Raw genomic sequence first — 12,811 nt, 5'->3', positions numbered from 1 at the left:
ACGTTTTGTAACCCACTGATAGGTCAGATCTGCTTGCGAACCTGAACCCAAATCGAATCGGCTTGTTCTTGTTACTTACCAAACTCATGCACCAAGTTTCGTCCAAAACCTGTTTGAAACAATAGACAGTGGTGTCAATAGAAATAGACAGTGGTGAAAGCATAACCTCCATCCACCTTTGGTGGCGGAGTCAATAATAAATGTAGAGGAAATGATTTGTCACTGCTGTTTATTTTCAATAAAAAAAGAAAACAAATGACGTGTGACTGTTGAAGGTATGGAAAGGCCTCATATATCTATGTATATGTATATTCGAGCAGGTATTTGAGAAGAAGTGAAGGAGCAAGGAATGAGTAACCGTTGTTCCTCAAACAACCGTTTCCTTCCTCCATTAATCGTAAAGTTCACCCCACTTTGTTGTCTTTGGTCTTTCTCAAAATTTGAACCAGTTGTGCTGTCAACGAACGGATCTTCTTAACCCGAGGGTCCATTACTCTTCTCTGTGGCATCAGTGTTGTCCACAACCTTGGGAGCCGGCGGTTTGAAGCGTTCAACCGAATCTAAAATCTTTCCCGGGAGTTTCCAATGCTTGTGGGTGGCCTTTTTGACGAGGTGCCACTCCAGCATTTGTCTCGTTTCTTTGGGAATGAAGGGAAGTGGACCTTCCTTGGAAATGACGAATCGTGTTGGTTTTCTGTGTGAAAAATGGCGAACCAATGTCGGTGCGGGTGCCTGGAGCGCATTGAGCGAATGTTGGATGAGACCTGGTAGACCCCATTGATGCTGGAAAAACTTTTTCTTGATTTGCATTTCCAGGATATCCTGCAGTTCTTTGCTGATGAAGTCGATCCTCAATGCTTTGCTCACAATGTTGTTACCACTGGGTTTGACACAGGGAGAAATCTTCGTCATTTTGGGTATCAAGTTCTGGAGAGAATCCAAAACCATCTTTGGTAGACCCCACTGATGTTGGATTCTTTTACGTTTTATGTTGAGTTGAACCTCCTGCACGGTCTTCTCATCCGTAAAGCCGATGCTGGACAGTCGACATTTTGTATAACCCTTTCCTTGGGGGATAAGCTTTGGCAATGGCTTCAAGTTCTGTGTCACAGTGATTATATTGTACGACTTCTTTACCTCTGACGGTAGGCCAAAGGTTATCGCAAGAGTCTTCTTCTTGATGGCATCAGCCAGAAGGTCCATGTTCGCTGGTGAATCAAGACTGTTCAAAAATTTTCGCTTGTCACTGAATCTGCGAGGTGCTTCACCTCTATCTGAGGACCCGATCTTGCTTTGGCAATGCACCTTGGGGTCTCCAGTTTTGCACGTCCTGTTGGTCCAACGACGGTATTGGAAGATCATTTGTTCCACCTCATTCTTCATCTCCCTGTGGGAGCAACCAACAACTTCAAGTTAATGGTACAATTCACAATGAATTTACACAATAGAGTCGAACATCACTTTGGGAGTTATTTCCACTGCACTGGCACTGATTGGTTGACCAGGCAAGTTAAGAGTCGATGCATTACATATGATTATGTAAGTCCACATTCTTTCCAGGTCTTCCGTGCTACCGAAGCAGTCTCAAGGAAAGCAGTACACTTGGCGGTTTGCCTTTGCCTTTCCGGCAGTCACTGGGGGCACGGATTTGTAATTTGTTTAGGGTGCCGGCGATAACTCACTGACTCTTCGTGGAAGATATCGAAGGATCTTGAGCGTCTAACAACTAATGCTAGTATGAAGGACAGCCGGCTTAACATCTCATCCAACGGATGGCTACACGTGATGTAGCAAGATGACAGTTTATTGTGGAGTCGGGAATCAAACCCATGTTTGACTATTTAAATATGAGCTGCACACGCACTGCTAGGGAAAAGGTTGTACAGAGACCCCAAGGTCCCCCACACTCCCAACCACCAACACATCCAATGCTTGGGAAAGTGTTGTGAATCCCTTTAAAAGCTGATCATTATCCAAGTTAAAAAACAAACATGAAACCAACAAACGGACCAATTCGGTGCAATGATCCACACGAGCTCATGGTGCATTTTCTCGCCTGAAGACCCTGCAAAGAGAATGATCAAAGGTGAAATTATAAAATAAACAAGGAGAAAAAGACATAAAATGCTTTTATTGCTTTTGCTTTTTTGCTTTTAGTAATTGCTTTTAGTAATTACTTTTAGTAATTACATAAAATTGCTTTTAGTAATTTTTTGTATGGAGTAAAAGCCCGCAAGTCGGCCATCTTTGGTCGGATTACAAAATATATTCTTCTGCTTATGTATGTCCTTATGTAGTGTCTTTGAGCCAAGTTTGAACAAAATCGTTCCATGCATGTCCGAGAAATGGATGCGGTCACTTTTAAATAACAAAATGGTCACCATTCAGCCATCTTGGATCTGATCTCGAAACAAAATGGCATGCATCTGTAAGCCATCAATTAATTATCTATGTGCCAAGTTTTAACAAGATCGGTACATCCATGTCCGATAAATGGTTGAGGACCTTTTCAATATCAGGTTTTCTTACACCTAAAATGGCCACCAGTCTACCAGTCAGCCATCTTTGATTGGATTGCAAAATAAAATGAGGTGCATGTGTCATTTACTGTGCTTGCGCCCGGTTTGAACAAAATCCGTCCATGCATGTTCTACAAATGGTTGGAGACATGTTTAAGTAACAAAATGGCCGCTAGTCGCCATCTTGTATCTGATCTCGAAAAAAATGACGTGCATATGTAAGCCGTTATTTATTATCTGTTTGCCAAGTTTTAAAAACATCGACAAATGCATGTCTGAGAAATGGTTGAGGAGGTGTTCAACATTGGGGGTTTTTTACAACCAAAATGGCCACCAGTCTGCCATCTTTGGTTGGATCTCGTAACAAAACGATGCCCATATGTATACCATCATTTATTGTCTTTGTGACAAGTATGAACAAAATTGGTCCATATATCTCCGATATATGGTTGTGGATGTACGGACGGATGAGTCCTAATCCATAAGCCCCCATTTTGTTCTTAGTCCAACGAAGGCTAATAACTCATTCCACTCTGACTTTTTTAAGTACTTAGCAATAAACCAATTAATAGCCTGCGAAGCCGGTGTTGTCAATGAACGCGTACATATTATGTTGAAAAGCCAGATTTTGCTGGATCCTTTGGAATTCCAAGCATGGACGCACCAAATCACTCAATGGAGGCCACCATCTTGCGGATGCGGAAGTATGCATAAAAAATTGCGAAAAAGTTCAATAGGAGTTTGTTTCACCCGTCTTTTTTTGATTCACAATCTTATGCACCTCTAATTTGTAATTAAAATACTTTAAGACCAACCTCATTCCCCGGGCCCGCATTGGCCCTGGTGATCGTCAACGAAAATCGTCACCAAACACCGGAACCAATGAGATTCGAGCATTTGAAAAAATATTTCAAAAAAGCTTATTACCGCGTTTCAGAGGCTGAAAACGGCGTCAAATATTCTAAAATTGACGAAGAATTATTTTTTAGAAATCTCGCGGCCGTAGGGGATAGTTTTTCACGTCCAGAAATATCCAAAGTTGAGACAGCATTCACCGAATTAATCAAGAAGGAAATTTTATAAATTTTAATCTCATCCAGAATGCAAATGGTGTCATTTTGAACTAGGTACGGTACCTACTACACCGACCTACTACCAACGACCAACCACCTAACCTACTGATGCCATAGTGATGGGTAAAACAGTGGCAAGAGGCTTTGGCTTCGCCGGCTCATTGCGGCTTTGTAGTCGGGTACTAGTACCATCATTTCATTGCTAAGAGTTTGTTGTTTGTGTAACCCTTTTGTATTCAGTATAATTCATTCATCCCAGGTTATTCATTCATTCGTTCGTTCATTAATTAATTAATTCTGTCATGTATGAATGTGCAAAATGTGCCACGTGTTCAAACGGGTTTCTTTCCGTTTCCGTTGAGTTACGCTAGAGTGCAGATGGTGCGGACTTGAAACGGCCCTGTATGCCGTGAGTTAACAAATCTACGACAATTGATCGTTGTTTGTCGATTCAATCGAGTAACATTACACATTCATTCATAGTTCACCAGTTTGAAGGTGAAACACATTTTCTCTTTCCTCATACAAGAGGGATAAAACTCACCACTTCGGGAGGTATCGCTCGAGTAATCAGACTGTTGAAGAGTTTCAAGATAAGGGAAGGGTGGGCAGGGGAGAGGGGAAAATGACGACATGAGATTAAAAAGACAATAATATTAATAAATATGTCAATCTTACTATAATTCACCAAATGTCCGTCCGTCCGTTTGTCCGTCCGGCCGTTCGAAGGTACAGCAAAAACGGCTGAACCGATCGCAACGATATTTTGGGTGGGTATTCCTGGGACCCCTTGGAGTAAAATAGGCTATAGTAGTTTTCCAATTTTCCAGTTTTTCCAAACACGATGGAATAATATTTACTGATATGAACAGTGATGTGGCTTGTGTTGAAATTCTACAAATACTGTTTATTCTACGTACCAGGAGAGAGTAGATCGACTCCTGACGAACTCTTCCTATATAAACGTGCGGCTCCGAAGTAACACGGCAGTGTGTGCAAAGCGACTGAGAAACAGGTACAGCGGCCGCTTCCGTGTTACAGATTCGGCGCGCAGTCGCGCACTCTTCACACATCAACGTGCGACTGATAAAGACGTGTAGCGGCCGCTTCCGTGTTACAGATTCGGCGCGCACTCTTCACACATAAACGTGCGACTGAGAATGATGTGCAGCGGCTGCTTCCGTTTTGCAGAATTCAATCTTTTTTCAACATGGGCGCCATGTACTGTTTAGATTTTGATGATTTGCGTGTGATATGATTCAACGGATGTTTATATGAATCGTTTAAAATAAAAAAGCCTTCAATTTCTGATATTTTGCCTTTTCATTTGGGCATCCCAATTGAAGCCCCACCCATAGGGCGGGTACCGTTGCTCGTAATATTAATCTTACACCTCCCAAACCCCATGAATACATTTGCCTATGGCTTCCTGGCTATGCTCCCACCTTTTGTTTATTTGTGTGTTGTACCTTATAGTCAGGTTCACTATGTTCTTTCGTTCAAAATTTTGGTAGATTAGCAAAACTATACATTTTTGGAATATTCAGAGCATGAGGAATCCAAAAATTCATGTTTACATTTGCGTAGACACCTTTGCGAAAATGACACTCAGGACAGTGATGAAGATCTGTAAAAGCATATTCCTGAACGGTATAGACCTCGTAGATCCTGTGTATAGGACTTATAGTTCAATCTGATACTACCTATAACTTCCTATAACAACCTATAACTTCAAAGGACTTGCAATATCATGTATTATGTAATACAGTTATATCACAAATATAAAGACAATGGTTTTCAATTACCTTTGTTTGTTGCTTTTCTATAATCCTGAGCACTATTTTGAGGCCTTTATTGGATTCCTTGACCCAGAAAACATAAGATTAGCATATTTAATTAAGTCTCTAGGTTGACTAGAAGCCGAGATCGCGCAAAAGATGTATTTTATGGCGGCCATTTTCAAAATCCAAAATGGCGGCCATGCAGGTGTCTGTGCAAATGCCAACATTGATTTTCAGATGCTCCATGCTCTGAAGATTCCAAAAATGTACAGGTTTGCTAATCCCAAAATTTTGAAAGAATTATATTTGTTAACATCGTGAACCTGACTATCTTCATCACTGTCCTGAGTGTCATTTTCGCAAAGGTGTCTACGCAAATGTAAACATTAATTTTTGGATTCCTCATGCTCTCAATATTCCAAAAATGTATAGTTTTGCTAATCTACCAAAATTTTGAACGAAATTATATTTGTTAACATAGTGAACCTGACTATTCCACCAAAATGATGACTTCATGTACATCTCACTCTGTAATAACATGGACAACTTCTATCCACTCATCCAAGTCTCTCTTCCTCATATGTGGTGATTTCAATTGTCATCATGCCAGTTGGCCAGGTGTGGGTACCTCTCTCACCAGCCACGGCACCTCAGCAAAGGACTTCTGCGACTCATTGGGACTGGCACAATTGGTCAATTTCCTGACCCGGATTTCAGTCAACGGAGCATCTTCTCTTCTAGACTTGGTTATGACTAACTTCCCTGCAAATGTCTGCTGCTCTTCTTCTGCTCCAATCGGTTCATCTCATCATGTGCTTGTTAAAGTGGACATCTCTCTGGCCCTCCTCAGCATCGACGAGTCTGTCATTTCACTCAGGCCGACTGGCATACCATCAAGCAGCCATGAATCATCTGGACTGGTCTTCCATCTCTGACATCAACTCATCCCGTGAATTCTTCCAAAGTAAATTGCTCTCTCTCTTCCAAAGTAAATTTTGGGTATGCTGATGTCTTCTGATACTTCAGGGAGATGGATGCCCCTGCCTTGCATAATTCCAGGTCACCTGTGGGCAAGGTGCAGTAGCTCTCAGCCCCCCTTACCAGGGTAATATAACGTCCGCAGCCATGCGGTTTAAATAACAGATGGCTCTGCACATCTGGAGGATGAGAGTCCAGTCGACTCCAACTGCACGGGCGGAAGAGAGTGAATTCCCCAACGGCCAGCAGAGTGACGGAGAGGAGTGGCGACCCCCATCTATACCACACACTTACCCTTGTGTACCAGCCATAGAAAGGCAATGCCATAATTGCCCGAGGAGACTCGACATCATCTCTCTCATGCACAGATTTATCCAATCTCCTCTTCAGTTGTCATACCCTTCCTCCCACCCATGGTACACTGAAGCTTGTGGTGAGGCAGTTGCCCTGAAACAACTTACCTTCGCCTCCTGGAAGGCAAATCCAATGGAAGGAAATCTCATTTCCTTTCACAAAACCCGAAACAAGTGTGTGTCCACCCTCAGGAGACAGGAAACAATATCTCTCCACTCTCAAGACTGAACTCTCAAACCTGTCTCCCTCCTGCAAATCCTGGTGGCACCTGGTCAAATCCGTTTCTGGTGTTGTTCACCTTTCATCACCTTCTCTCATCTCCGCTTACCTCAAACGGCTACACAGTTGACACCGCACGTGACAAAGCCGAATGCCTCAACTCTGTGTTTGCCTCTAAATATTGTGTCCCAAACCCATCCCTCTCTGTACCTACCTTAACCAGTCTAACCCAACTGCTCCTGGACTCTGTGTCCTCTCCTGACAAGGTGGAGAAGTTTTTGTCAAACCTCGACTCTGATTCTGCAACTGGACCAGACGGCATCAGCCCACGGGTCCTAAAATCCTGCTCTGCCGCTCTATATCACCCTCTCTTTTGCTCAAGGTCATCTGCCATCATCTTGGAAATCAGCAAACATTACCGCTTTACATAAAAAAGGTGCAAAAACAGATCCTTGCAACTACAGACCAATCAGCCTTCTCCCAATTATCGGCAAAGTCATGGAACCCATCATTGCTTCTGACATTAAATTCTTCCTCTTTCCCAACGGCTTGATCTCTGATCATCAATTTGAATTCAGACCAGGTCACTCTACTCTGGACATGCAACCATCACGATGATCAATCAATGATCATAATGATTATCAACCATCACCATCATTAATCAACCATCACCATGATTATCAACCATCACCATCATCAATCAGCCATCACCATCATCAATCAACCATCACCATGATTATCAACCATCACGATCATCAATGAGCCATCACCATTATTATCAACCATCACCATCATCAATCAACCTTCACCATTAGTATCAACCATCACGATCATCAATCAACCATCACCATGATTATCAACCATCACCATGATTATCAACCATTACCATCATCAATCAACCATCACCATGACTATCAACCATCACCATGATCATCAACCATCACCATCATCAATCAACCATCACCATGACTATCAACCATCACCATGACTATCAACCATCACCATGATCATCAACCGTCATGATCAACCATCACCATGATTATCAACCATCACCATGATCAATCAACCATCACCATGATTATCAACCATCACCATCATCAATCAACTATCACCATGATTATCAACCATCACCATGATCATCAACCATCACCATGACTATCAACCATCACCATGACTATCAACCATCACCATGATCATCAACCGTCATGATCAACCATCACCATGACTATCAACCATCACCATGATCATCAACCGTCATGATCAACAATCAACCATCACCATGATTATCAACCAACACCATGATCAATCAACCATCACCATGATTATCAACCATCACCATGACTATCAACCATCACCATGATCATCAACCGTCATGATCAACCATCACCATGATTATCAACCATCACCATGACGATCAACCATCATGATCATTAATCAACCATCACCATCATCAATCAACCATCACCATGATCAATCAACCCTCACGATCATCAAGCAACCATCACCATGACTATCAACCATCACCATGATCAATCAACCATCACCATGATTATCAACCATCGCCATCATCAATCAACCATCACCATGATTATCAACCATCACCATGATCATCAACCATCACCATGACGATCAACCATCACCATGACTATCAACCATCACCATGATTATCAACCATCACCATGATCATCAACCGTCACCATGATCATCAACCGTCACCATGACTATCATCCATCACCATGACTATCAACCATCACCATGATCATCACCCGTCATGATCAACAATCAACCATCACCATGATTATCAACCATCACCATGATCATCAACCATCATGATCACCATGACTATCAACCATCACCATGATCATCAACCGTCATGATCAACAATCAACCATCACCATGACTATCAACCATCACCATGATCATCAACCGTCATGATCAACAATCAACCATCACCATGATTATCAACCATCACCATGATTATCAACCATCACCATGATCATCAACCACCACCATGATTATCAACCATCACCATGATCATCAACCGTCACCATGACTATCAACCATCACCATGATGATCAACCATCACCATGATCATCAACCGTCATGATCAACCATCACCATGATTATCAACCATCACCATGATCATCAACCATCATGATCAACCATCACCATGATTATCAACCATCACCATGATTATCAACCATCACCATGACTATCAACCATCACCATGATCATCAACCGTCATGATCAACAATCAACCACCATGATTATCAACCATCACCATGATCATCAACCGTCATGATCAACAATCAACCATCACCATGATTATCAACCATCACCATGATTATCAACCATCACCATGACTATCAACCATCACCATGATTATCAACCATCACCATGATCATCAACCGTCATGATCAACAATCAACCATCACCATGACTATCAACCATCACCATGATCATCAACCGTCATGATCATCAATCAACCATCACCATGATTATCAACCATCACCATGATCAATCAACCATCACCATGATTATCAACCATCGCCATCATCAATCAACCATCACCATGACTATCAACCATCGCCATCATCAATAAACCATCACCATGATTATCAACCATCGCCATCATCAATCAACCATCGCCATCATCAATCAACCATCACCATGATTATCAACCATCGCCATCATCAATCAACCATCACCATGATTATCAACCATCGCCATCATCAATCAACCATCAACATGATTATCAACCATCGCCATCATCAATCAACCATCACCATGATTATCAACCATCGCCATCATCAATCAACCATCACCATGATTATCAACCATCACGATCATCAATCAACCATCATCATGATTATCAACCATCACCATGATCATCAACCATCGCCATCATCAATCAACCATCACCATGATCATCAACCATCGCCATCATCAATCAACCATCACCATGATTATCAACCATTACCATTATCAATCAACCATCACCATGACTATCAACGATCACCATGATTATCAACCATCACCATGATTATCAACGATCACCAAGATCATCAACCATCACCATGATTATCAACCATCGCCATCATCAATCAACCATCACCATGATTATCAACCATCGCCATTATCAATCAACCATCACCATGACTATCAACGATCACCATGATTATCAACCATCACCATGATTATCAACTATCACCAAGATCATCAACCGTCACGATCAACCATCACCATGATTATCAACCGTCACGATCAACCATCACCATGATCATCAACCATTGCCATCATCAATCAACCATCACCATGACTCTATCAACGATCACCATGATTAGCAACGATCACCATTATCATCAACCGTCACGATCAACAATCAACCGTCACCATGATTTTCAACCATCACGATCATCTGACCATCAAAACAAATATAACTTACCATGATCATCAACCATCACCATTAAGATCATGAATCAACCGTCACCATCAGCCGGACTTACCATCGGTACTCACGAATGTTCGACGAGCTCAACGTACTCGAGAAACGCAAACTCCTGACGTCATTGGTTTCCATGGTGACCGTATAAACACATTATCCCCTCACACCACAAACTACGACGCAATTCACGAAAGCAATCTAAATGTGAGCATTTAAAATATGTAACATCTTCAAAACAAAAACTATCATGCAAAACAACAGGATAATAAAGTAATGTCTTATTATAATGGAGCAAACGTATTTAGTTATGTATGTATGTACGTACGTATGTATGTATGTACGTATGTTTGCGTGTGTGTGTGTGTGTGTGTGTGTGTGTGTACTATGTATGTGTGTATGCATGTAAGTATGTATGTATGAATATTTATGAACCAAACGTCTTCTTCTTCTTCAAATCTACCATATAAAGCAGTGTGTGTGTGTGTGTGTGTGTGTGTGTGTGTGTGTGTGTGTGTGTGTGTGTGTGTGTGTCTGGCCCCCTTCATAAGGTTATGTTTTAAATGCTTTAAGTAGTGCTTTTGGAGGGATTTTAGAGGAGGGGTGTGGGGTGTGGGGGTTAATGGGCAATCTTTGAACATGACTGTGTGTCCACCAGTTAAAAGACCTAAAAGACTCTGAGGGCCCAAAATACCCCAAGGACCCAGATAACCCAATATACCCCAAACACCCAATATACCCGTCGACCTAAAATACCCTGTAGACTGTTAAAGACACAAAACACCATGAAGACCCAAAGGACCCAGAAGACCTCAAGGAATCTGAAGACCCAAAATACCCTGAAGACCCCAAAGACCCAAACGACTGAAAAGACCCTGAAGAACCAATGGCCTCAAAGACCCTGAAGACCCAAAAGACCCCAAGGATCCAAAAGACCCAAACAACCCCATGGACTCAAATGACAAAGAGGGCCCAAAAGACTCCATGGACTCAGAAGACCCCCAAGGATTCTGAATATCCAAAATACCCCAAAAGACTGAAAAGACCCTGAAGACCCAATGTACCCCAAACATCCAAAATACCCTGAAGACTATAAGACCCAAAAGACCATGAAGACCCAAAATACCCCCAAAGACCCCAAAAACCCAAAGACCCTGACACCCAATGGACCCCGAAGACCAAAAAGAGCCTTAGGATCTAAAACACTCAAACAACCCTGAGGACCCAAATGACACAGGGGACTCAAAAAACCCCAAGGACTTAGAAGATTTCCAAGGACTCTGAAGATACAAAATACCCTGAAGACCCAATGGACCGCAAACACCCAAAATAACCCAAAGACCCTGAAAACCCAAAATTCCCTGAATACTGTTAAAGATGATGAAGACCCAAAATACCCCAAAGACCCAAAATACCCCAAAGACCCAAAAGACCCAAAAGACTGAAAAGACCCTGAAGATCCAACAGACCCAAAAGCCTCCGAGGATCCAAAAAACCCTGAGGATCAGAAAGACCCAAACAACACCGAGGACCTACCGACCAAGAGGACCCAGTGGATCCAAAATACCCCAAAGATGTAGAAGAACCCCAAGGACTGTGAAGACCCAATATACCCCAAAGACCCAAAATACCACAAAGATCCAAAGGACAGAAAAGACCCTGAAGACCCAAAAGATCCCAAATAAAGACCCGAAGACCCAAAAGAGCCTGAAGGCCCAAAATACCCAGAGGATACAAAAGACCCAAAATATCCAAAAGACCCAAATGGGCCCCAAACACCCAAAATACCCTGCAGACCCAAAAGACCCTGTAGACTGTTAAAGACCCAAAATAACCCAAAGACCCTGAAGACTAAAAAGACCCAAAATATCCCAAAGACTCTTAAAGACCCCGAAGACTGAAAAGATCAAAAGACCCCGAAGGAACCTTCAGGGTCATTTCGATCTTTTACCATGTTCACACCAAGTTGACTGCATGAAGTATTCTAAGAATACCATCGAGTTTGGAGAAGGTAATGAAATTGTTCTGTACTTCCATTGGTGGACTGTGTTACTATGGCCTGCATAAGACTTGGTGAAGCCCAAAGATGGCAAATTATTGAGAACTGTGAAAATCCCATCTGTTACCCAGAATCGGCATATTTTCGTGACTTTAATACCCTTTCTAATGGGAGCAGCAATATGCCATATGCATTTACTTAGAGATAATTGGGTCTTACGACCACCCTATGAATTTTTTTAATGCCTAAAACCTCCCTGTGTGCATCCTGAGTACAACCAGCAGTTATAAGTGTATACAATTCAAACAAACACACCCACACTTACAAATACAAGCACACCAACAAGCAGATACTTCTCAAATTGTATGATGAACATTGCTGGGATGTCCAGTTGTGAAATTGACATCACCTTGTTTTACATTGGATTGTTATCAGCAGATTGGTCC

The 12,811-nt window shown here is 42.1% G+C and overlaps 1 protein-coding gene across 1 annotated transcript; it reads right to left on the bottom strand.

Annotated features, from left to right (window-relative positions):
• Positions 1-214: 214 nt before the first annotated feature.
• Positions 215-4,162, bottom strand: LOC144894160 (spermatogenesis-associated protein 31F1B-like). The gene is made up of 3 exons (XM_078786243.1): positions 4,137-4,162; positions 2,011-2,065; positions 215-1,387 (listed from the first exon to the last, which is right to left on the bottom strand). The coding sequence occupies exons 2-3, from the start codon at positions 2,046-2,048 to the stop codon at positions 475-477; spliced, it is 951 nt and encodes a 316-aa protein (XP_078642369.1). The 5' UTR covers positions 2,049-2,065; positions 4,137-4,162; the 3' UTR covers positions 215-474.
• Between the last annotated feature and the right edge of the window lie 8,649 nt (positions 4,163-12,811).

This window comes from Myxine glutinosa, chromosome 10 (assembly GCF_964187855.1).
Source record: "Myxine glutinosa chromosome 10, kmMyxGlut1.1, whole genome shotgun sequence".
Taxonomy (NCBI): domain Eukaryota; kingdom Metazoa; phylum Chordata; class Myxini; order Myxiniformes; family Myxinidae; genus Myxine; species Myxine glutinosa.
Note: the sequence above shows the minus strand (reverse complement) of the source record. Positions and strands in the feature narration are given on the sequence as shown.